Consider the following 26,804-nt stretch of genomic DNA (forward strand, 5'->3'; position numbering starts at 1 on the left):
CGCGTCGCGCTGGCGAAACTAGTTCACGGGATCAGTAAGACACAGTCGCTTCTTCAACTCCCTCGCCACAAGGCGCCACTTGCGACCCTTATCTGGTTATGCTCGGCGTACAATGTTTCAAGTCGCCGATCCGCTCAAAGTGCACCCTTAATTGACACCGCCGCCCGACAAGAAGTCGCCGAGCTTCTGAAAACGGTTGCAATTGCAATTAGCTGCCCTGCGGGGAGATTGATCCCTTTCGTTGAACGCACAGTTAATCTATTCATGGCGCTAAGCGCGCGACGATCATCGCACAATGGATCGTTTGTTGATGGCGGTCAGTCGCTTTATCGATTCCACAGATGAGCTCTGGTAGCTTCAACTTGGGAATGCCCCCGGAGTGTTTCTCTTTCTCCTCATAAATCACAACATGTAGCAGCGGCACAGTTGGGGAAGTTGCCAAAGGTCGGAATCCCGTGCAACTCATGGCATGAAAAAAAAAACACAAACAAATCGAGATAGTGTCCAACGGGTCGACCCAGTGTATCAATCAGAATGTAATTAACACGTCGTCTTGGTGGCGCTTGATGCAGCAGCTCTTAGTGCAGCGCAGAGATTGGATCTCCAGCGGCGCGGCAGTGACGTCCAGCAGCGGTGGATTATCTGACAGCTGGGATCGCCGAGAGTAGAGCGGACTTTACTGGTGACTATATTGAGCGAAAACGAACAATTAATGTTGAAAGAAGTTGTAGTATAAGAAGCTCCTTGGGCATGAGTAAGGACCTCGACGCCGTTAGCAATGTTGGCTTTAAAATAAAATTTCGTGAAAATATCACTTCCCCCCAGCCAACATTTTTGCCATGCGAAGCGGGCCTCGACGCTGTGTCTAGGTTTAATTCCTAGCTAGGAGCCATCAGTGTCTTAAGAGGTGGTCCCAAGGCCGAGTAGGAGTTCATGAAGCAAATTAGTCGTCTCCCACCCCTTTTAAATTGAAAAATGAACTCTGAAACCAGCGCTTACTCACAACAGAAACAGAGGCCTCTTCTAGGCATTGTAGGATAGAATAGATTTTGAAATTTATTTAAAAAAAAAAATATTATTACGTAGCATTTTGATATGTCAAAATTTCCATAGAGTCTCGGTCAATCAATAGTGCGATGATATCGGACAAAATTCGTTAATCTGTTGAACTAACGGTTTTCGGATTATGGTTGTATCGACCATTGTTGCGAATCGAGGGTCTACTGGAGCCTTGACGATCAAATGGAGCCTAACATTTCAAAAGGGCGCATGGGTTTTGTGAACAGGAGTGTGTCTCCTTCACTCAAATGACAGTTTACATAAGGTATAATAGAGATGCACTCTTGTTTGCAAAGCTCTATGCCCTAATGAAATGAAAGGCATGAAATAGTCGTCTTAATTACTAGTGTTCAACTTATGAACTTTTCATTTATGTTTATTGGTTTTTGGAAGCGGCAAGACTGGTTTAAAAACCAGATCCTTTACCTTATTTGGCGTTATAATAAAACATTCGGGGATTTGAGATTAAATTTACTTTCAGACAGTTTAGTTTAGGTTGTTGATTAAAGTTAGATAGTTTTCCGTAGATGAATAATTGGACTTAAATGATTAGTTGATTTGAACGAAGTGTAACATTTCATTGGCAGATCTGTTTCTAGTTGTAATGTACGACAAGACTATTGACGGACGTGACAGGTCGGCAGTTAGTTTTCATCTTTTTTTCTCTAGTATTTTTTATTTCCTTTAAATTTGGAATACATCATAGGTTTCTTTTGTATAGATCTCCGATTAGTTACATTTTCTTATTTAATTAACTAATAATTTAATTTATTCCGGGCCTTCTTACTTTGAATCACAATTTCAGATTTTCTTTATTCAGTGTTAAACTTAGATTACCGTAACTGCTCAAATCATCCAAGTTCTTACTACTCACATCAACACTAATTTTCTTTCACCTCCCCCCTCCCGATCCCCTATATCTTCCGGTGGTGTTCATTTGGTATGCAATACTAGTTCGGCCACTACCCTTTTTTCCACAAGAAACCGGACTTGGACTGACTTGAGGCCGCGTCCCCCACCTTGCTCCGTAAAACGAAAACGAAAACGAAAACGAAGAAGTTGTAGTATAAGAAGCTGGCGGTCTTGAGCATAACGCTATCGATTTGGATTGAGAGGTGTCAAAAACAAACCGAGAGTATTTTACTCCCGAGCGTCTGCTGCTCACATAGCAGTTCAAGTGGAATCAATGATACATTCAAATATCAGCTGATTGAAAAGCGCATCGAATTGGATCGAAACTGCACATCAACCAGTAGAAACCAACCCGAGAATGATTGAGATTTTATAGAAAGCAATCAGTGCAGCGCGCGTTCTTGGCTCGCATTCAATTGGATTGACATTCAGAATGATAATTGTGGTGTAGCCGCCGTTACCAGGACTCAATCTTTCGAATTCAAATTAAGGGCAATTTCGCGCTAGCGGCCATAAATGTCGAGACTCGAATTTCTGCCAAAAAAAAAACCATAAAAGTCAGTAATCGCTTAGTCTAAATTTACTGCCAGCCGCGAAAGGGCAGCACTCCAACGTGGAAGCGGTGACATTGGGATCGGATCAGGCCCCCGTTCCGTTCCGCCTCGTCCGGACATCTCAGAGCAGCAGCTATGCTTGAACTTGACCTTTCATATTTGGCCGAGACTACCGGCAACATCAGCTCGTCTAATAGGGTTCGCTGCTGCTATTTTGGGGGCTATTTTTGGCCGCTTCCGACCGGTGGTGCGCTATAATTTTAGAAAGCGTCTTCTTGGCTCGGCCAAATATCAGCGGCAACGACCGATGATTAATTTGTTTGTCTAAATTTTTTGAGATGACGACCGAAGGTGCTGCACTTTCTTCGGGCTTGCACGATTAATTAATTGGTTATTTTGGAACGTCGCGGCGAAGGTCGTCGGGCTGGGAAATTATTATATTTTTAAAAGTAGGTTCGAATGCCAATTTTGATCGACTTCTAGTTGGGCTGCTGTGACTAATTAAATTAGTACTAATAATATGCCATGCACGTGGTAATAGCTATAATAATCTACTCAGTGTTGGAATGCCGTTGCAGCATTTAATGGTCTACGGTGGTAATTAGCCTAATTAAGATAGACTCTGCACAGCGAGATGATGGTGGTTACTTGCTTGGTTACGGGTTGAGTAAATAGCTCAAATTAGTACTTGTTTTAGCCTAAAGGTTAGAGTGTTTATCGAAAGATGTGACATGTTACCTAAACGACAAGAGCATTTTCTTGCATCGAAAACAGCGCAGCTCCCATTTGAGTGAGAAACGCCCACAGAATGGAAGTAAAAAGTAGTCGAATGAGAGCTATTCTACTCTACTCTACTCTACTCTACTCTACTCTACTCTACTCTACTCTACTCTACTCTACTCTACTCTACTCTACTCTACTCTACTCTACTCTACTCTACTCTACTCTACTCTACTCTACTCTACTCTACTCTACTCTACTCTACTCTACTCTACTCTACTCTACTCTACTCTACTCTACTCTACTCTACTCTACTCTACTCTACTCTACTCTACTCTACTCTACTCTACTCTACTCTACTCTACTCTACTCTACTCTACTCTACTCTACTCTACTCTACTCTACTCTACTCTACTCTACTCTACTCTACTCTACTCTACTCTACTCTACTCTACTCTACTCTACTCTACTCTACTCTACTCTACTCTACTCTACTCTACTCTACTCTACTCTACTCTACTCTAGATATTCAGTCTGTCCGACTGACAACAAAGTTAATCAAAACAAACAATACACGAACGCCCAAAACAATACAACGTCCGATCACGTCCCAATTGGAAAGCTCAAATTGTAAACAATGCTGTGTCCCACTAATCTGCACACACGGAATAAGTAATCGATGTTCCAAATCACGACCCTCTTTGTGGAGAGAGCTCTGCTATACGTGGTGGTGCAATATACGAAATGGACCCATGTCAACAAGCCCGGCGTGTGTTCCCATTTTGGTCCCAATTTGGTGGCCCATATCGCCATCACAATGAATCGTCAAATCTGGCGATAAGGACACCTCAGATTTCGCTTGACAGCTCGTTTGATCAAGTCATGGACGCTCAGCTGGACACGGTGTCTATTTTGTGCAATGGCCTATCAACAGAACTAGATCGGTGACTTTCGATTTCGGTTTGTGGTCCCCCGACCGCAGACGGTCTGTCATAATTAAATATCGGCAACAAACCGAAGCTGAGCTGTTTTTTGAGACTGCTCTCATATAAAGGGTGACGGGGCTATTTTTAAACCAAGTAATTTTTTTCGGACCTTTCATGACCATATCCTGTAATATTATGATCATGCAAAGTAAAGAAAATATTGAATTTTTCATCTGAAAAGTTTTAAGAATAAAAAGTGTAATTTTACCTCTGAAAATGTGTAATTTTACCACTTTTCTGATGTAATGTCACTTATTCAGTCTAAATTGAGGTAAAATTACATCATAAAAGAGGTAATATTCAACCTTCCAAAATTACACCTTCCAATTTTACACAATTTTTTACCGTGTAACGTACACGGCATACAAATGCGATGGTAAAATCGCTTTCAAAAGAATGCACATCACCTTTGTGAGAAAAGTCTAGAGGTGGGCAAAAAAAGAGCGAACCGCTCAAAGAGCCGGTTCACTGAAAAGAGCGAACGAACCGTGGCTCACAAAAAAAGAACCGCGGTTCTTTTTTAAACTCCGCTCTTTAGAAAGAACTGTTTCAATATGGCATATTTTTTGTTATAAATATAATTTATTGAATTTCCAAAAAATGTAGTATTAAATTTGTTTTTGGGAATTGAAATTGCAATTTCAAAAATTGCAATGCTTATTAAAATTAATCTCAAAGGTAAACGATTTTCTAAACAAAATGAAATAAACTTTTCAGTGTGCAAATGATTGTTCATTAAAGTAAAAAACTTTCAAATTTGAATGAAAATAGAAGTCTTATCCACTGAAAACAATTAAAAAGCATATTGGGATCGATCAAAAACATTTTGATTTTTGGTGAAATTCCGTTGCAAAAGTTTTTTTTCGGTTTAAAAAAAGTTCATCAATACTTCGATATTTTAAAAACTGATGATTGCAAAACAACTGGGGATGTGTAAAATGCATTTTCAAACTCTTTTTTCATTAAAATGTCTTGCTTTTATTTTTTTGTGACTTTGGCCAGAGATGAGGGACATAAACTTCAAAAATATTTGGTATGGCCAAATTTATAAAAGTCCTATGTGAAATAACTTATAAAATCACAAGATTCTTGAAAACCCCCTATTCATTCAAATTTTGAAAAAAAGATCGAAAGAGCCGTTCAAAAGAGCGGTTTTTTTTAAAGAGCGAACGAAAATGAGCGGCTCCTAAAAAAGAGCGGTTTTGCCCACCTCTAGAAAAGTCACTTAATAGTACACACTGCATGTTCATTTTCTATACAAACAAAAAAAAAAAGGTACAACCGATGGGATTCATACCTACACAGCAAATAAAGTAGTAATCCAGCTGCGTGTAAAAGGTCTGGGTGTAAAATAAATTTTGCATTATTTTATGAAATTCTGTGTCATATTACACTCAAAAATATTTAGCCCATCAGATGGGAAACCTACTTGACCGAAATGTCAAACTCACATATACGTTTATCCTCTCCATTCTTCATCGGTCTGATGGCCGAGCGGGCTCAGGCGCCAGTCCTTACTGTAGGTGCTGGGTTTGAGTCCCGTCGATTGCAACTTTTTTTTTGTGTTTACAAAAATTATACATGCATCGTGTAATATTAAGTGTCTTTTTTGACGAAGGTGATGTGCATGCTTTTGCATGCGATTTTACCATCGGATTTTTTGCTGTGCAGCAGCCACAGTAAGGGCTAGCGCCAGCCCGGTCGATCAGGGATGCCAGGTACACAGATTTGTCTGTGTTTCACAGACTTTTGAAGTTGTGTCCAGACATTTTGTGATGCACAGACAAACACAGACTTTTTAAATCTGACACAGATATACACAGATTTTCCAAAAACGGAGCGAAAATTCGATTTTTGAAAGTCAGGATGGTTTTGACAATATTATTAAAACTCACTACCGCCAACTAAAGATAAACGGGACTGCAGTCTAAATAGGTACAGGAGATTTTAGAGCAATACGTTTGGAAATCGATGTACTATGTAATTGCATTGTTTTAACAAAACAATCAGAACATGATGCAAAAATAATTATCTTGGACAGCTGTCCAAACTTGCTACTTTTATCATGATTTGCTCCAGATTCCGGTTTTAGGTGAAAAATTGAATTATTTTTTTAATGTTATATTTTTTTCAAGTTTAAAGTCATAAACATAAGTGAATATAACACTAAGTCAAAATTAAAAAGTCTTTTTTTAAAATAAATAAAATTTCATAGAAAATATTTTAGGCGCAAAGCATTTTGTGGACTTGTAAATTAAAATTTGAACAATTTTCTCTTACAAGCCAAATCAATACAGATATATGCCGAAAACAAATTTTAATACTTTAAAATTCTTAATGATTACTATGTTTTCAACTGTTATTGCCACAGCCAAATCTGAATTTCTAGACCAAATTTTGATTTGTTTTCAATTTCGGAAAATCCTGGGACAAAATATAAAAAGTTCAGGGATTCGGAAATTCCCGGTTTTGGAAAAATCCCGGGATTTTTGTTCCGGGAATTCCAGGTTTTGGAAAAATCCCGGGATTTTTGTTTCGGGAATTCCCGGTTTTGGAAAAATCCCGGGATTTTTGTTCCGGGAATTCCCGGTTTTGGAAAAATCCCGGGATTTTTGTCCCGGGAATTCCTAGTGGAAATAAAGGAAAAAAACGTCTACACAGCAATTAGTTGTGTAAATTTGGAAGGTGTAGAATGGAAGGTTTAATATTACCTTTTTCATGATGTAATATTAACTCAAATTTGACTGAATAAGTGGCATTACCACAAATGAATGGTAAATTTACACATTTTTAGATGTAGAAATATGTAAATTCTTACATAACAAAGCTGGAGTTTACTCTTTTCCAGATGTAATATGACCATGTTTTTTTTATCCATGTAAATTTCCCAAACAGATAGACTACATATTTCAGAGTGTAATCTGAAAAAAGAGGATAAACATTTTCAAACCAGGACCTTTTACATGCGTAAATGTGGACGATGTAAAATTACTTCATATTTACTGTAATTTTAACCAAATATATGTAAAAAAAAAGTACAATTACACAGAAAAATATGTAAACTCACACATTTTCTGAGAAATCATTGTAAACTAATCACTTCAAACAGCTCAACGATGTTTGCTGGCAAATAAAGCGGTTGATAAAATCTACAAATATACCCTTACCCAAAGCAGCGAAATTTGCATATGTGCGGTGGAAAATGGAAATTTTCCTCGTTTTAGGGGCACGTCCTCACGTGTGGTAGGTTGCCGTTCGCCGGATAGGTGATGCATGTGCCCCAGCAAAGGTTTCTAAATTAAAAATGTAAATCACGGCATCAAATTAACGACGGTCATCGGTGGTGGTTGCGTTTAGTGTGGCTTCAACTCCGGACGATCAATCATTCTGACGTTTAGCGAGTGGTGCCTCCAGCAGTGGGTTGACCTATTTCGGTAGTTTTCAATCGCTTTGTTGGACATTTATCGCCAATCTCGCGAGCTTAAATAAACATTTGTCTTTTCGAAGCAATCTGCGATGTCAATGTCCAGTGAGTTTATTATTTCTTGGGCGTGATCTCATCGGAGCGTTGATTCGCGGGGTGCACTTTGCCAAAAATAATAATCGCAAACTATTTACTCAGCCATGAACGGGTAGTGGAATGGCTTTCGTGGGTAAGTATATTCGAAGAAATCAGCAGAATGATAGTTGGCAGTCACGGTAACCGGATTTACATGAGTGAATCAATAAATCAATCAATTGAATTATATTTGTTTAAATTCAAAATTCAAAAAAAAAAATCTTGATATTGAGTGCATAGCAGCAATTACATTCTAAACAAAATAACAAAACTTTCTTGTCGAAGAAAGTGAGTCAATGGCGAAAATCTCTTTCGAACTTTCAAAAGAATATCAAAGAGTAAACGATATTTTCATGATTTTTTGTTGTTTACCTTAGCACCAGTAGATTGGATTATTTGTACATTGTTTAAAATTATTGGCCGTCTGCTAAAAATTGCAGAATATTTAACGACGGCTTAAATTCAACTTGAAAATCTTGAAACTGAGATTTTTTGAAATTGAAAGTGAATCAGTTTATTTCAATCGTTCAGCTATTCAATTTATGAATTTCAAATAAACTTACGCTCATTTTCTCCCAAAAATCCAAAAACCATACCAATTGACGTCACAAAAGCCCGGTCTCGTCCCACACAAACCCTTCACCACGGCACAGTTCCCCTCCTGAATGACACTTGTCCGATTGACATCTCCACTTGTCAACCAACGATGCCCCGGTTGGTCCGGTCGGCCCCTTTTCAACGTTCGCAAAGAAGTGCTAATGACTCGACAAGTGCTGCCTGTTTAAATAAGTGAAATTTAAATAACCCGCGTGAACCGCCATGACTCAGAGGTGAACTTTTTCAACGACGACTTTTGGCGGCACTCAAGTCACGTCTCACCTCTCTCGGTGTTTGGATGAATGTCATCGACCGGTTTGATTTCGACAAAAAAAAAACACAAACGACTGAAAAACTTTCAGTACAAAAAAGTAGCCAGACTAAGAAAGCTCCCCGAAGAAGGGCAAGGTCAACCAGGTTATAAGCTGGCTTTGGCGGCCAGAAATCTCGCGTGGAACCAATCTTAGATTTTCGGAATAGACAGAAGCTCTTGATGATCACATCAGCAGTTGCACACATCTTGTTCGGTCGACGATGAAGTAATTTTGACGGGCCCATTCGCGATGATGTCAATCCATCGGTCGATGATGATGGTTTACATAACCTCAAATCGGATGTTGGAGTGCGGAAAGTAAACAAACCGTTGAAGGACCTTTCATAAATTACGTATGTTTTGCTTCAACCAAGTATAATCTTGGATTTAGGCTTGACATTTAACGAAGTAAAAATCTTAGTATTTTTACATACAAAAATTGTAAATTTACATATTTTTTTGTGTATTTCTATACTTTCCGAAACTAAACTTTTTAAATGTTTACGTTATTTGCGAATGACTCCCAATCGCTTTGTTTGATCCAACTTGCGTTGAACAATTTTCCGTGAGCAGACGATGTTCTTTGTCGAAGCTTGTTTCAGTCGACACCACATTGATTAATCAAACAAATTATAATCGGTTCGTGCCTTATATTTGCGTTCAAAATTAGCAATGCCCCTGATACAAAAGCTATAAATATTTATGCTTTAATGTGCTGTTTGTTTAGGCTAAACAGTTCAAACTTCAGAACTGATAAATATTGAACAATTCTAACAGGTCTGTGGAGGTTGAAAATTTGCCTGAAAAATGGTGTCAATGTAGTGCCGTGACTGTCAAGTTTCACAACGATTTGCAAGCCCATCAAAAAAGTAGCCCATCGATCCGATGCCCAGCCGGGCGTGAATAAACAAACGACGATGATGTTCGTGACAAAAATTAGCGAACACGATTACGTTAGGTTAGGGTTGTTACATGCGAACATGTTTCAACATGATCTGCCGGGTAGCAAAATTGAAACAAAAAACATTTTATCTATACAGTAAAAAATGTTTAAACTTGGAAGGTGTAATGTTGGTAGGTTTAATATTACCTCTTTAATGATGTGATGTTACCTGAATTTAGACTGAAAAAGCGACATTACACCAGAATAGTGGTAAAATTACATATTTTCAGAGGTAAAATTACACATTTTTTTCTGCCATAAAAGATGTACCCCTTCCCAGATGTAATATTACCATGATTTTTTTTTCTGTGTAAAATAATCAAATCTTATTTTTTTTTTGAAAAAGTCCTATAAACTATTGTGTTTTATATGTTTATAGGACCTTTTAAAAAAACTGCTCTATGAATGTTGAAGATTACTAATTTTACCATTTTTTTTCTTTTTCTTTCAGGTAAGTTTCACTAAATATCCAGACATTCTCACAGGAACGGTTTGTTAAACTGCACTTGTTTTTAATTATGAATATAAAATAATTTAACAAAAAAAACTAAACAACTTAATATATTGAAAAAAGGTATAAATATTATTTTTTGTCACAGTTTTTTTAGAAAGCCTTATGGACGAAGTTTAACCCATAAAAAAATACAAATTTTAAAATTGTGAAAATCCATACAATTGCTCATTTAGGACCCAGCAAAGAGTTAATTTACTTCAATTTACCATAATTGGACCCGAAAGCAGCTAAAGACAAAAAATCGTGCCCATGCTTTTTCCCAGTGCGCTTTGACAAAACCAGTTGGGAAACTGTTACGATCACCGCAATCGCAATCAATAATACTCGAATCGTGATTAATCGATTGCTTCAAAACTTTCTACTGCGCGCACTCGTTTTTTATTTCTAACTCGACAGAGTTTACGAAATGCGCCACCAATCTCTAATGGCGTGTGTCACAGTCGTTGATCGGGAAACCCTCAACTGTATGATGCAGAACAATAAACAAATTGATCGTAATTTTATAACGAAGCATTAGACTTAACTTTTATAAAAAGCGTTAGGCCTTTCTCACTTGTTAATCTCTTTGTTATTGTTTATCACAAAAAGGGTGGCGACTTCCTTTCCCGCCGCATACTGTGATAATCAAAACAAGTTTTCTTTCTCTATTTAGTTGCATTTGAATTTAAAATGTGCGCACAATTAAATCAAAACATCAGCAACAACAATCGGTACGCGCAACCCTGAAAGTATACACTCGCACCACTAATCAACAACGGAGGGCAGGGCTGCTAATCAACGACAGTAACTAACAGTAAACATGCGAGACACAAAGAACGCGCACGGGCTGTCAAAAAGTTAAGCAAAACAACGCACGCACACACACACCCACTGCTCGTGAGTGATTAACTTTTGATTCGCGAAAACGTGAAACGCTTTGAAGTTGCTGCTGCTGTTCCTTCTCTTGCTTTTATTCAATCACGTGAGAGAATTAGTGAGCGAGAGAGAGAGAGGGAGAGAATCTGAGACCACGGAACTAAAGTTGACAGCGAAACCGCGCCGAGTTGCTGTAGCAATAATAATAGCGAAAAAGTTGAGAGGCCTGTCGTGGAGCTACAAATTGTATGCAAAGTGTTCGTTTAATGATAGGGAGAGTTGGGGTTAACTTGTTTTCAATAGCATCATTTTGAGACAAGATAAACAAAAAATATGTTTTTATATATTTTTAAGTTTTAAATAAAACTCACAAATGGATAATAACTAAACCAACAGAAAAAAACAAAAATATTGAAAAAAGCCTAAATTTTCTTTAAACTCTTTGAATATTTCGGAAATTAAAAATAATCAACAAAATTTAGTTTGGTTTTGACGCATTCTTGACTTTTTTCAAACGTAACATTTTGAGAATGACCAGGAAGACAATCCCTAGTAACATTTTGTGTTTTAAGAATGCTTTTGTTTTTGTTCATTTTTATTTTTAAGATTCAAATAAAGTTCAACATTCAAAAAAAAATAAAGGGAGCCAAAGTTTACCTAACCTAAGGTTTTTATTAAATTTGTGCTTGAAGAAGCCTGTCAAAAAGTATTTTTAAACTTCTACCGATTTTTAGATTATTTTATTATTAATTTATTTAATTTGTAATGAAAATGAATTAATTATTTTAAAATGATCTTCAAAAATTTCACTAAGTATATTTAAATGTCCATATTAAGGCAATTTAGCTGGATTTTACCAAAATTGGGACCATTACTTCTCTGCTTTAATATTTTTTCGACACTTTATTATTCTCATGTAAGGAGGTCATTTTGAGCAACTTTAGTATTAAAATATCTTTACTCCTCTTGTTTTATGTTTTTAATTTTTTTTTTGTATTTTTACATGCATTTATCTTGTGATGTTTCTGATTAGTTTGCTTTTGTAATTTTAAGATCATTCTACAAGCTTCAATATTATTTTTGCCTATTGTTCATAAATTTCCAGTAACCCTTTCGATTTTTTAAAGTGTTTGTCACATTTATCGTTAGCTATAAAGTTACATCAAAGTGTGTCAAAAAAAAGTCTGGGAAGCAAACATTACTGCATATTCATTTTCAATGAAAATTAGGGGATTTTATTTACTTTGAATGACAAAACCTACACCTACAAAAATAAACTTTTTTTAAATCACTGGCAAAATCACACAAAACAAGCAAAATCATCAAACCTTTTTGATAAGGATTTTTGTCGAATTATAGAGGGAAATCGAGTCTTAGAGGAAACAATAATAAATACTAAATTTAAAACTACTTACACCAAAGCAAAGAAAAAAACATTAAGTTCAAAAATATTTTGATATCAAAATAGTAGTTTATGCAACAAGTTGCAAAAAGAGGATTTTTTCAGCACGAGTCGTACATTTATCCAACGAGATTCACCGAGTTGGATAAATACGAAGAGTGCTGAAAAAATCAAGTTTTTGCAACGAGTTCCATACAACATTTTTTGCAAATCCGAAAAACACCCATTGAGTGAAATTTTAAGTCAAATTTTCATGTATTTTGTCAATAAATCGTTTAAATCAAAAAAAATTTGGAAAGTGTTACTTTTCGAAACAAGTGCTGAAAAGTTCAACTTTTCAGCACCCATTTGAGTGCTGAAAAGTAGAACTTTTCAGCATTTATTACGAAAAGTGTTGCTATTCGATTCTGTTATTTTTGGTACAGAAAAGTAGGCTATTTCGTCGTTCAAGAATGACAGGAAAAGTTAGTAGTTTCACGACGGAATTGCAAAAATAATTTTAAACATGTTTATATCAGAGCTGAAAAAATTAACAGGTTTTGAAAATATCCAGCATTCTGATGATTTCTTCTGGAGGGATATATTTTGATGCGTAAATCTTGTTATGATTTCGAAATGTATTTTCAAACAAATAGTTGGGTTTATTTAATATAAACATGCATGGTAAAAAAAATATGTCAATCTGGAAGGTGTAATTTTGGAAAGTTGAATATTATCTCTTTTAAGATGTAATTTTGTGCCAATTTAGACTGAAAAAGTGACATTATCCTACAAAAGTGATAAAATTACACATTTTCAGAGGAAAAATTCCATTTTTTTTTTTTCTGACATAAAAGATGTACCCTTTTCCAGATGTAATATTACCAGTTTTCATAGTGTACCTACTTCTCTTTTTATCGCATTTAATAAAACATTATTTAATTTTATTGAGTTTAAATTTATTGTAAATTTAACTGTACGTTTAATTGAACTGGGACTAAAGCTCAACTATTTTTATATTTTTTTGTCAAATTAAAACAGTGATTTTTTTTATATCCCAGGATTTTTAAAAAATATTGAATATAACAGTTGTGTAGAGAAAATTTAGTTTGAAAATTCTTAAAAAAAAAAGTTTCATTGCATTTTCAAAAAAATCTCTTATTTTATGTTTAAAGAAAGCAAATAAGTTTAACAAATTCAGCGTCTAGAAAAAAAACGATTTTAATCCAATCGATGGCCTCCAACCTCCCCTAGCAATCTACCGCCACAAGGATGCCGAGAGACTCAAGGAAGTTTCGCCGTTCCCTCCAGCTACTAGTGAGAAGAGAGCAAACGGCTTGACCACTAGTCGCAGTTCAGACACTTTAGTACTGAGAGACACTTGGGTCTCGGGAGAGGAGAACCGTATTGTGAATGGTCCTCGCCGTCGTCGTTGGGGCTGTTTTGTATTAACGGTAATTGAGCACGGCCAACGCGCCAGTAGTCGAACACACGAGTTCACGCGCGCTGGACCGCGGCCAAAATCTCGCGCGAGTTTTGTTGTTAATTCTAAAGGTCAAGTTCTGGACCTGACGCCGGTTTAACGCCGCAATGTCCGTGAGGTTCCAGAAGTTCCGAAAGGTTTTCTAAAGTCAATTTTTAAGGTTTGTCTAAAAACATGGATTGTGTCAACTTCCTCGAAAGGTCGGAGGTCACCGCTAGAGTCCCCCACGCGCGACCATTACCTCAAATTTGGCAGTGAATCATAAACACCCAACCTGAACCCGGATCCGGGGACCCGGCATCAAAGTCCGCGCCTGGCGAAAGTGTAAATCATGCGTGAAAGTGAATTGACGCGTGAAAGCGAATTTGGACGGTCGTCGAAAATGAAAATAATACACTCAGCGAGAGAGAGAGAGCAACAAAAAACACGGTGAATTCGCGGTGTAAACGCGGTGGATGACGGGTTAGGATTAGGTGTTGTTGATTTTTTTTTTGCGAAATAATCCAGCGATGTAATCCAGGCTGGGTATAACGCTAAGGGATACCCTGACGCGCTGAGTCATTACATTGTAGGTGTATTAAAAATTGGGTTGGGTTCCGGGGGAAAAAGTGCCGTTTGTGCACCGGAAGAAATCATGCGTGAAAAGAAGGATTTTATGGGACCTTTTCGGGCCTTTTGTTACGTTTACAGCAATGTTGCGAAATGTGATTATTTTTACGTTTAGTCACGTAGCGATGATTAAAGCCTTTTAAATATGTGACTTTTATTGTGTGAAATGTTGCTATCACAAATTCAAGGCTGATCTTTTGGGTGGCTAAATGTTACATGACACGTGGAAAGTAGAACATGCTATGAAGATGTTACGCATTCTTGGTGATAACAATATTGATTTTTAAATGAATTTATATTTAACTACAGAATATAAACACAGCTTACACAAAAAATACTTTTATAAGCTTATTCAAAAAAAAAAGAATATAATCATTAGGCCAACACATTTTATTTTGTCTCCATACCTACATCAGAAAATCACGAGACAATAGAATATGTTGTTAAATAGAAATATCTATGGAAAAACTATGTAGAATACACTTGAAAACTTTATTTATTGACTTTTGATTAAATGTTTCAAGCTTCTTATTTGTTTTGTGACCACTAGATGTAAAATTTTAGAAAAAAAAACTATTATGAATTTTAGATATTTTAAGTTAGACCGATGCAAATATTTAAAAAAGTTTTTGTCCCTCGGCCCTGGCCGAGTTCAAGGGAGGGGGGGCAAAAAAATAAAAAATATAAAAATTTAAATAACAAGCCATAGTCTTTACATTTAAATGAAACAAGTGTTTTAAAATGCATTTTAGACTAGTTCAGTTGATTTGCAATCATTAGTTTTCAAAAAATCTAAGATCTGACAAAAACAAAAATTGTATCGAAAAAAAAGATTTTGCATCGAAAATTTTCAAAAAATCTTATGATTTTGTAATAAACCCAAACATGCTAAAAATGATTTTTTGCAATTCCGTCGTGAAACTACTTACTTTTCCTGTCATTCTTGAACGACGAAATAGCCTACTTTTCTGTACCAAAAATAACAAAATCGAATAGCAACACTTTTCAGCACTTGTTTCGAAAAGTAACACTTTTCAACATTTTTTTGATTTAAACGATTTATTGACAAAATACATGAAAATTTGACATAAAATTTCACTCACTGTGTGTTTCTTGGAATTGCAAAAAATGTTGTATGGAACTCGTTGCAAAACTTGATATTTTCAGCACTCTTCGTATTTATCCAACTCGGTGAACCTCGTTGGATAAATGTACGACTCGTGCTGAAAAAATCCTCTTTTTGCAACTTGTTGCATAAATTACTATTAAACACAGGAGAATGTATTTTAATTTGATTTCAGCTTGTTGCACTTGAATTTTCATTGAAATTTTGAAGTTTATTGTAAAAATATTTTTTTGCCCCCCGATTTTTCGGGCCAATTTTGAAGGGGGGGGGGGGGGGGGTGACAAAAACTTTTAAAAATATTTGTACCAGCCTTATTTTTCAACATTAGAGCAATCTTTTATAAAATCAGCAGATTTTGTGAAATTGGCCGATTTTAAAACATATCAATTTTTAACATTTGCTGATTTGGCTGAAGCTATGAGAGGGATTTTTTTTTATCGATTTGGTGTCAATTCATGAAAAAATTGTTACACTCAGCAAAAAAATAACTTTTATGGCATATTTTAAGCCACAAGGAAGTACCATTTTACATAGTAAAAAATGGTGTGAATTTTTTAAGTTGTAATTTTGGAAAATTGAATATTACCTCTTTTATGATGTTATTTTACCTAAATTTAGACTGAAAAAGTAATATTACTCCAGATAAGTGGTAAAATTACACATTTTCAAAGGTAAAATTACACGTTTTTTTTCTGACGAAAGATGAACCCCTTAACAGATGTAATATTACCTATTTTTTTTTATTGTGATTTACAAAAATGTGATTTATTTAAAAATCATTACTTTTCTAAAATATGTAACAAACGGTAAACGAAATTCAAAAAAAAAATATAAGCCAAATCAACTTTGAAAAGTACCTATTTTTTCGATAAAACATACAATTATCAATTTTCTTTTTAGACATCGAAAACTGAGATAGATTAAAGAAAATTTAGATTTTTCAAAAGGTCTGCCTGATTTTTATCTGACGATATCTTGGCAACTGTTAGTCGGATCTAAATGTTAAAAAATAAATCGAAATTTTACAATCATCCAAATATTTTTTTAAATCAAAAATAACATTTCAAAAGGGCTGTTATAAAGTAATTTTTTAAAAGCAAATTCATTTTTCCTTTAAAACGTTTTTTAGAGTAATTTTTAAGTATTTTTGAAAAAAAATGTTCCAAAATTCATATCTCTTTTTAAAAAAAAAAAATACATTTCTATGTGACTGAAAATTTGCATTTATGGTCTTTTCAAACGATTACAAATATTCGGTTTGTGTAAATTTCATTTTGTTTCCTGGAGTCTGTTTTTGTTTTTAAAAAATCTGAGGAATCAGCTACCATTATTTTTTTAATGAAGAAACATGTTAAATCGATCGTAAAATATTGTAATACTTGTTTAAACGTTTTTTCATGCATTTTTAATCCAATAAAAACTTTCAATTCTATTTTTTTAATTTTGAGACCACAGATCGAAAAAAGACGCAAATTTTTAGGGAAAAAAATATTTAAATATCTTTTTTAATATTTAGCTCATTTGTGACATAACTGTCATAACATATTAGGCATTTTGTGAAAGATTTTGCATAATTGTTTTTGAAAGGAATGAAAAAAAAACTATTCTACTTTTTGAATTGGTTACTTTTTAGAGTTATTTTTTGAGTGTAACAATGCTGTTGTAGAGCAGAGAATAAACGATAATTATGATATAAATTGACAACAGTGTACAGATGTGTAAATAAAAAAAGCATAAGTACATAAAAAAGGTGAAGAAAATAGACTATTAGGGAAGAAGGTGATATAAAAGAATGTTTTACTCAAAAAAATCAGATATGAAAAATATTTAAAAAGAATTGTGAGAATACTCAATTTTAACCTTCAAGAAACCAATGTTATTTGTTTCTTGTTACGGAAGCGAATGATCCATAGGGTTAAAGATCTCCTAATAAAATCATCAACAACATGTTTTTTGTTGTGGATTGGTTTATTGATTCGAATATTGATTTGATTCAAAATTAAAAAATCATTTGAACTAAACTTTGGTCACCCCTGCGTCTGCGTCCACTCTGCAGATATAAAACCCAGCAGTGAGCCCCAAACTAACACCAAAACTTGGACGACCTTGCGCTTTTGGGGTGGCCCTTTTGCTGCACCCAGAACGAAAGCGTTTCCCCCTTCATTTTGTTTGGTCATGTTGTGCTCCTTTTTGCCCCTTTCGGAAAATGTGCTCCACATTTTTCATTCAGACCTGGTGGTTATTCCGAAAAACACGATGCCCAAGACGCTAAAACCGCATATTTTGCTGCTAGCGCCATCTGCCGCTGCCGCTGGGAGTTAGTGTTTGCTTGCGTGTGGTTTCGGAACTTGGAACAGTGACTAATAGTGTCCCCACCACAGCAGCAACTAAAAACAAAATCCCCCGGTGAATTTCCGAACACGATGCGCTAGGGTGACCTCACTTCAAGTCAAAGTTCAACGCCATCTATTAGTTAGAAGTCGCGGTTTGCAGGAAAAATTTCTTGAAGATCACAACTCGATACTGTTCTAAGTAGTTACAGTGTCTTCCAAAATTGTGGTCACACTATCGTGAGCTCTTCCCCACGTTGCGCCAGTATCGACTCGAGCCAGCTGGCTTCTGCTGCAACGCCACAAACAGTACAGGTCTCGCGGGGCCTGACCGAGGGCGACCCCCCTTGGGAAGACTAGAGGGGGGGAACCCCCAGAACCATTATTGCCGTATGTAGACTGGCCTGACTCGAATAATAATGCGGCAATAAAACGGTTGTTAAATATTCAATTCGGTGTCAGATTCGGGAGAGCGGACCCGGGTACTCTCTGCATCGACAAATTTCAGCGGAGAAATCCTCTGCAACAAAACGAGCGAAACTCGTTCTGGGGCGTCACAACATTGTCGTTGTTTTGGGGGCAAGTCTCCAAGACGAACGAAGCGAGCTAGGTCAACCGGCTAGGACGACCGGTTGGTGCGCGCGCGAAGAAGTTGTCTCGGGAGCACCGGTAGAAAATTTAGTGCAGATCTTCCGATTTCACACCTCCGCCCAAACATCGCAGCGGCAAACTCATTCCGTATTCAGCAAACACCGCACTCTGCAGAATACCAAGAAGTTGCTAATTTCCCACGACGCTATAAATCTCACTTCCTCTGCTGCGGTGAACTCCCGCACCAAATTGAGACCATCGGAACGGCTTGGGCATGAGGAATTGTGGGTTGGATCACGTTCAAGTCTACGACCTTGAACACCGCACAAAGTGCTGCTGTGAAACATTGTAACGATTTGACCAATTTTTCCTCAAATATTGTATTCTTTAATTTGTGTTTGATGAAAAAATTCGACAGCTCAAAATTGGAGTTGACAACCCTGACTTCAATGACCAGTTTTGCCAAAACCTTCAACCCCGTCCAAAAGTTGGATCCCCCCCCAAGTGACACAAAGTGATAATTAAAGTTACACAATGCCAATAAAGCCCAGCAGCAGCGCAGTGGCCAGTTTGGCGTGTCGAATCGATCCATTTATTGCGGTCGAACTTGGGGCCGCCACCTTGGGGGGCCACCATCCAGCTGCAGAATAATTGCAGAGAGCACATTCAATTACGGCAAGATGAATAATTGAGTAATTGGTAGGCCCCGGCAGGTCACCCCGCGGCTGGGGCAGAATAAAAGGTATCACTTTTTCACGGGTTTTGTTACAGATGGATATCTGGCGCTCGCGGAGGTAGTTAAATGAGCAACAGGTTGCCAACGACGACAACAGTGAAGAGGGAAATTATTCACCAGAAGCCGTTTTCGTCGATGAGAATTGCGAAACTTTGGTAGATTGGCTTTTAATAGACGAGCGATTAGTATTTCCTGAAACCGTTTGTACTTCATCGCAATTCTGAAAGCTAGTTGAATAATTTTATTGTCTATAAATATCATGCTATTGGGCTTTTCACTTGCCTATAGAAACTCTGAGAGCTTTGTTAATCTATTTACGATAAAGAAAATCTCCCCTGAACTCTTTAAAGAATATCAATGAGTAAACAACATTCTCATGAATAGCTCTCTGATATTCCTCAGCACTGCGAAAACTATCAAAAAAGTCATCTACAAATTATATCTTAGTAAGACCGAACTTTCTCTCGAAAATCTTGAAAATGAGTTTTAATTCTTTACAACAAAAGAGAGAAGACTGAAAAACTCAGTCTCATTCGAATTTCTCTCAAAAGAAAAATTCTTCATTTTCAATTTTTCATTTTGCAATATTGGGATTTTTACTTTTTATCACGAAAATAGTCAATTTTGCCAAATTTTACTCCCTTTGGTTCTTTGTCTTTTTTCAACATGTTTTCGTGGACAACAAATGGCAAAGTTTCAATCCAAGGTGACCACTCAAGTCGAAAAATCGGAAAAGTCGGTAATTCGCCAAATTCCTGTCCATACAAAAATGATGTATGGAAATTCAAAAATCTGTATCTTTTGAAGGAAAAGTGGGCAAACATGTGAACTAATTTAATAAAAAATTAAAGACTGCTAATATTTTCAAAAAAGTAACCTAAAAATGGCTATAACTTGAAAACGGTGAACTTTATTTAAATTTCACTGAAGTACTTTTTGATAGCAAATTTGATTTTACATCGAAAAATTAAGTTTAAAAATTTTTGCGATCAATATTTCGATTTCGGTTAATTATTTTTTACACAACCTGGAAATTATGAAAAGTTGGTATTTTATGTCCCCTAAAACATATAAAAAAATAAAACCATGGGTGATCTCTCATGCTCATGCCTAAAACATATAAAAAAATAAAAAAAATTGCAGATCAAGTTTTAGTGACAAAAAGTTAAATAAAATTTCACCAATTTTTTTTACCGTGTTTATTTTTTCAGTGTAGTTCTTATCCATACCTACAACTTTGCCGAAGACACCAAATCGATCAAAAAAATCCTTAAAAAGATACAGATTTTTGAGTTTTCATACATCATTTTTGTATGAACAGCTGCCAAATTTGTATGAAAAATTCTATGGACAAACTAATGATGCAAAATGGCTTCTTCGGGCATACCGAAGGCACTAAAAAATTTCAGTCAGATAAAAAAATAAAAAAAATCGAATAATTGCAATTAATTTGTATTTGGTTCTCACCTTTTTTTTTTTTTTTTGAGAAAACGCTTTTTATAATGTCATAGAAGGCAATAGTTTTTATTTGGGAGAAATATTTGAAAAAAGTCAAACTGAATTGTTTAAGTCAATGCAATTTTTTGTTATCCTAATTATTGATTTCCGTAAGTACGTAAATAAATTTAGATAAAGTTTGATTTTCACTATAAAAAAAACTTAAAAATCAAATAAAATTCCTTTTTACTTTTTTTAAATGATTTCGTCTATTCAAAAATTACTCATAAAATGAGAGGTAAAGCATAAATTCTTAAGAAATGAAATTGAAAACACTAAAATTCTGACAACATGACAAATCAATTTTGATTCTTAGAATTTTATATAGAAATCAAAAAAATAATAGCTTGTTAACTGTTTTCATATGTAAATTTCTAGTTTAGGGAGCGTTCTTTGATTACTTAACGCAGTTTGGGAGGAGGTATTTAAAAAAAATGAATAGAAATTTTGAATTAAACTTTGAACGTGTTTAAACGTTTTTTGATTTAAAAAATAGGAATAACATTTGTTTTTTTTTTTTTTTGAACTTTTAGACATTCCAAGTAAACACCTTATGATTTGAGAGAAATTTTAGGAATTTTATGCATTGTTTTTCTGATCTGCATTCTGATTTTTTCTTAACGATACACTTCAACCATAGCTTTTGCACCCAGATTTCTGTTACAGACATTTTGGTATCTTCAAAACTATCTATCGTTATGATTTTTGATACATCCCTTAAATTACTGTCTTCAAAGTTATTTACAACAAAGTTTGACTATTTTTACAATCAGTTTTTTTCAGGATTGGGTCCGTAAGTTTGACAAATTTGGTATAAGAAGACAACAACTTCTTTGGTTGCTGTGCATGTGCACCCTTAAATACTTTTTTTTTTCTTAAATACTGATTTTCTCCAAATCGAAATCATGAATGCTTTATTTTGAAATATACTTTTCTATAAATATTTTGCTAAGTTTTTTTTCTTTTATTTATACTTTTTAATAAAGTTGTCAACTGTTTGATGTTTTACTTTTGTGAAGAAATGTTGTTCGATGGACTAATCTAAACAGTTTTTTATTTGCAATCATTTTTGTATTGTTGTAAGAAATCCCTATCATTTGAAGATCTGAAAAGTCCGCTAAAAAATCGGAAATTCGAAAATGGGATTTTTGTGGCCACCCTGCCGAATTATATTTTGATAAGTTTTCAATTTTTGAAAAAATAAAACAATTTCAGAATAACATTCTACATCAAATCTAAAACTCATATTTAGATATAAATCCAATTTTCAAGGGAAATTAATTGTTGTGAGTGTGTCAACCTTGCGTGAAAGGCATATTTGCGAAAGATCGTCAATTTTCTTTCAAGAACATTTTTGATCCTACCATTGATTGCTGAAAAATATAGCCTTGCAAAGATTGATATTTATAAGAATAAAGTTTTGCAAAATGTCAATGAATTTTTGAAAATATTTTCTTTTTAAAACTTTTTCGTCTTTGGTCCCAATATTTAAAATTTGTGAAAGACAAAAAGTCTTTATTTGATTGAAATTACATCAATAAGCATTATTCAATGTGTTCTGAATAGTATACAATCGATTTAGAAGTTTTTGTTTGGTAAAAATGTCAATATTAGTCTTTTTTGCACACTGATTTTTAAAGGAAATTTTCGAAAGATTATTTTTTTACATTGCAAACTGGATGAAAAGTTTCTTAGGAAGATTCATCCAAAATTCCAAAATTCAAAATTTTTAAACTTTGGAAGCTATCAAAGCGTTGAAGGTTTGAGTCTAGACTGGCAAAGTTAGTCGAATACTGCCTTTAATTTGTTGTTGCCAAACTGACAGAACAAGGTGCGTGTCTTGACTAGCTTTAAAATAAAGTTTGATGCAGTGTAATACCTCTTTAACCTGCTCCGAAGAATCCCAAAAAGATAATCCATTCCAAATTCCGCGTAATCTCTCGTAATTTATCTCAATTCTATTAGCTAATTAAATCGGCACACGTTCCCGAGCTCTGCGACCAAACCCACGCGCGAAGATGACTTCAAAGGTTGGCGTTCCTAATTACATCATACCCCCGAGAGGTAATCCTGGATTCTCCCACAACTAATGTGTGGGGGATCTTCTCCGGGCTTTTCCATGCCCCACCACACAAATTTGAATGATTAACCCACTCTGAAAAGCTTACCTTGCTAGCCGCGTCATGACAAGTTCGAGGTCGCGCTTGCCAAAGATGGTAGGAGTGGGGTTTACCTACATAGAGCGCCGAGATAAGCGTGGGAAGGATCATAAAAATCTCCGTACGAGTTGAATCGCAACTTGATGGCCTCCACCCGGGAGTCTTTGGACGACGCTGGAAGGTGACTTACAAAGCGCTGCGCTGGCATTGACAGGTCGGTTTACGACGACCTGTTTGGCAGTGGCCGCAGGCCAAAGTTGGACGGTTGGATTGAGATAGGAGCTGGGAGTTCGATGGACTTTGACTTCGGCTGAAGGAAGTGTTGATGTTAATTAGCTTAATGGATGTCATTCAAGACTTCAAGACGTACTACGTCGGTTACCAGAATCAATCACACCTCCAGAACTCGAGCAAACAACGTCCAATCGATTGATGGCGTGTTCGATTGCGCTGGTCTACACCCTCGAACACCTCCGAATCGGTAGCACATCACGGATACGTACAAACAATGCAGTTTTCCCCACGACGGGTTTCGCAAATTCACCCAAAGCGTTGTTGTATCGGGCTGATAATTGCACAACACTTGCGCGATATGGCGTGAGCCGCGCGATGCGTCATGCCTTCTCCTCCATAGCTGTTCAATTCATCGACGCTCTGTAATTATAGTTCGTCGATAGCAGCGGCGGGCGTCGATGGGAAGCGTTCGGTTTTCGAAGGTGGATTTCGAGTGCACAACATGTGTTTCCACTTGGGTTTGCCATTTAATAACACCTCTTTAGGCCCCGTGCACGGGTGGGTTATGGCATCGTTCGCACAGTATGGCACTCTTGAACGATATGTATCGATCGCGAGCAGCAGCTACCTCCTCTTTAGGACTCCACGTGGGATACTCCTGGGTGGGCCGTTACAAGAATCATGAAGAGTTGGGATTTCAGGGAAGCTTTTTACTCGGGTACCCGTTCCTTATCTGGACACTTTGACGCGGACCCTGATTAAAACATGATTCGCAATAACTGAGGGGACTTGCCTGTGTTGTCATGAACTGTAAATTTGGGTGACTTTAGACAATTTAGATTCGTTGAGTCTCTCAGTCGAGATTCAATCACATGTTTCAAAGCACCTTCCATCCACAATGCTGTACGCCAGCGAATCCCAAATAAGACCTACCCAATACGCGCTCGCAAAACCTTATCAGCAGGTGAAACAGTGTGCGGGTACTACTCATCCCCTCAAGAATCGCTCGCCGCTCAGTACCGATGTCACTCTCGAGGAAGTTACAATCCAAGTCACGCGCGTCGCGAAAACTCGTTTCCATCGGAGAATGGTACCATAAATCTGTCCGGATTTGTTCAGCTTAGTTGGTGGTCAACAGGAAGTGCCGCACCAAGAAGTCGTTGAATCCGCGAAGTTTGGCGTCGAAGGATGTCCTCCTGTCCGAGTCCTCGTCGTCGTAGTCATCATCGAAACCAGTGCAACTGCCGCTGTCCGGTGTCCAGCTCCAAGTATCTGCACTCGACGTTCAAATCCAAGAAGAGAAAGTAAAGAAACAAACAAGTACAGAGTGCAGGCGAAGGTGTTATCTGTGATAGTAACGTAAGCGTAAAGTGTGAGTGAGCGCGAGCTTCAAAAAGTGCAAAGTCGTACCAAATCTACGTGGTTTAAGTCGAAGTTTAAGTGCTATTATTAGCTGAAGAGTCCGCAGCAGTCCCTCCCAGTCTAGAAAAAAGGGGGCTTGAGTGTGAATCGAAGTCGCCAAATACCGGTGAATCCGCGCAGTTATCATATTGATAAAGATAGAAGTGTAGTCCGCGGTCAGGTGTTCAGTGAACAAAGTGCCATCGACGTCGCCGGGGGTCCGTATGAAAAGTGTGTGCGAAAAATCCGGCAGGCTGGGTTTAATCGAGTGCATCCTGATCCTGCGCAAGCCCATGTGGCAGGTGGGCATCGTACCGGCCAAGCTGAGTGATGCGATCGGATCGCTGGTGCGGTACGCCCAGGAGTCGCTCAATGTGTTTTTCTGTCCCACGTAAGTTTGCCGGGGCATGAGTTGCCACAATTTGGACCAATTAGCGGCGAGACTCGCGAGCCATTAGCGCCCCCCAAATTAACTATGGGTGGTGAGGACGACCTTGGTGACTAGCTAGAGAGAGGGGGAGGGGGGCATCATCGATTGTCTACGGTTGAGCGTCTAATTCTAGCTTCAATCGATCGTGCAAATGTTGATGAAGGTTGGAGAAACTGTTTTCTGGTTTAGGCACAATTTCTAGTCTAATTTCAAGGTTATGAAAGTGTAAACACAGACAAACAGACGTTATTGCTTTTAAAATCCACCAATTAGCTACTCATTGTTTGATTTGAAATTATCGGGAACTCACCACGAGAATGTTGGAATTCACCACACGCTTTTGACAGTTGTTTGAAATTCAAGTAAGTTCACAAATAGATGGCTCTAGTGTGAAGTGATAGTGATATTTTTTTCTAAAAATGTTCCATTATTCACGTCTGTTTGCCTGTAATAAAAATATCGAAAATCAAGGGAAAAACGAAATGGGTTTCGACAATAGTAACGAAGAAAATAACGTTTCAACCTTTAAAAAATACATGAATATGTTAACAATATTTTCAGGACATAATTTTGTTTATTTTGTTTATTTCCACATTTTTTTTTTAAATTGGTTCATTGAAACTGAAATCGATTGTTCAAGTTTCATTTTATCAATATTACGCGCCAAAGTGAAGAGGAATTCGTTCTATTTTAAATTAATTTGATTTAATTCTTGAATCAGCATAAATCTGTAATCTTATCTAACAAATTAATTATTTCCTGAATGAATCAGCATGAAAAACTCAAAAATCATCACGTGTGCCAAAAGTGCGTTTCATACAAACACGTTATACATTTCCAGTACATTCCTCTTATTATCTCCAGCTAGCAAACCAAGCAAAATAACATCAAGACAAAATCACCCGACCACGGTCAAACTTGCCAATTTGACAACAACGAAAACATTGCCACCTTTCCGAAAAAAAAAACAACTTTTTCGTCGATAACAGCCCTTGGTAAGCAACCTTATCTCGGCTCTGTCTCCCTATCGGTTAGTAAAGCGTCAATTGAACTGATAAGGGGTGACGACGATGTCTACCGAAAGCAGGAAATCGATAATTAGACGAATCTATTGCGGAACTACTACTATTGTGTTGGAGCAATCTATCAAATCAATCCCAGAAGCTCGTAAAGGGATCCAGATCGCTATTATTAACCCTCGACGACTTATTTTGATTTTATTCTTAATTCATTCTATTTTTTCATCATTTTGTTATAGAGAGTAGTTTTTTTTTTTTTTTCGAGTAAAGAACAGTGATTGAAATATCTAAAAAATGTTTTTGGTCTAAAAACTTGTCTCACCGAAAAAATTTCGACCAGATATGGAACAAAATTATATTAAAAAGAATTATTGTATTTAGATCATTTTTTTAAATCTCCAATTTTCAGATAAATTGTGCATTAAAACTAGAGTTGTTCGAATTAGGGATTTTTAAGAAACTTTCATTTTTAAGAAAAAAAAAACACTTCAAGAAAGTTTTTGGCATGTTGTTCCAAGCATCTTTGTTAAAACATATTTACATTTAATTTTGTAATCAAAAATCCCAATTCTAAGGTTAGTGTTTACTGAAAACTGCAATTAACTGTAATTTCCTACATTAAAATTTACCAAAAGCAAATCTTCAGTAAAAAGGTTTTTTATACTTAGCAATTCAGGGTCAACTTATAGGGAACAATTTTCAAGCTTTAAAATTGGCCAAAATTCAAAGTCTTTCAAAAATAAACTATATTTTTTAACTTTAAAAAATATCAGAGAGTGCAAGTAAATTGATATAA

The 26,804-nt window shown here is 36.3% G+C and overlaps 1 protein-coding gene across 5 annotated transcripts in view; it reads left to right on the plus strand.

Annotated features, from left to right (window-relative positions):
- The window catches only part of LOC120415125 (MOB kinase activator-like 2), a 262,174-nt gene that overhangs the window by 186,753 nt on the left and 48,617 nt on the right, over positions 1–26,804 (plus strand). The window contains exons 1-2 of one of the 5 annotated variants that reach the window (XM_039576551.2): positions 13,878–14,036; positions 24,278–24,950. The exons of 3 other annotated variants lie outside the window; for them this stretch is intronic. In XM_039576551.2, the coding sequence (XP_039432485.1) occupies positions 24,784–24,950 (167 nt within the window). In that variant the 5' untranslated portion in view covers positions 13,878–14,036; positions 24,278–24,783. Of the gene's footprint in view, positions 1–13,877; positions 14,037–24,165; positions 24,951–26,804 lie in introns of those variants that run through there. One more of the 5 variants, XM_039576550.2, reaches the window with a different exon arrangement.

The sequence above is a fragment of the Culex pipiens genome, chromosome 2 (assembly GCF_016801865.2).
Source record: "Culex pipiens pallens isolate TS chromosome 2, TS_CPP_V2, whole genome shotgun sequence".
Classification (NCBI taxonomy): domain Eukaryota; kingdom Metazoa; phylum Arthropoda; class Insecta; order Diptera; family Culicidae; genus Culex; species Culex pipiens.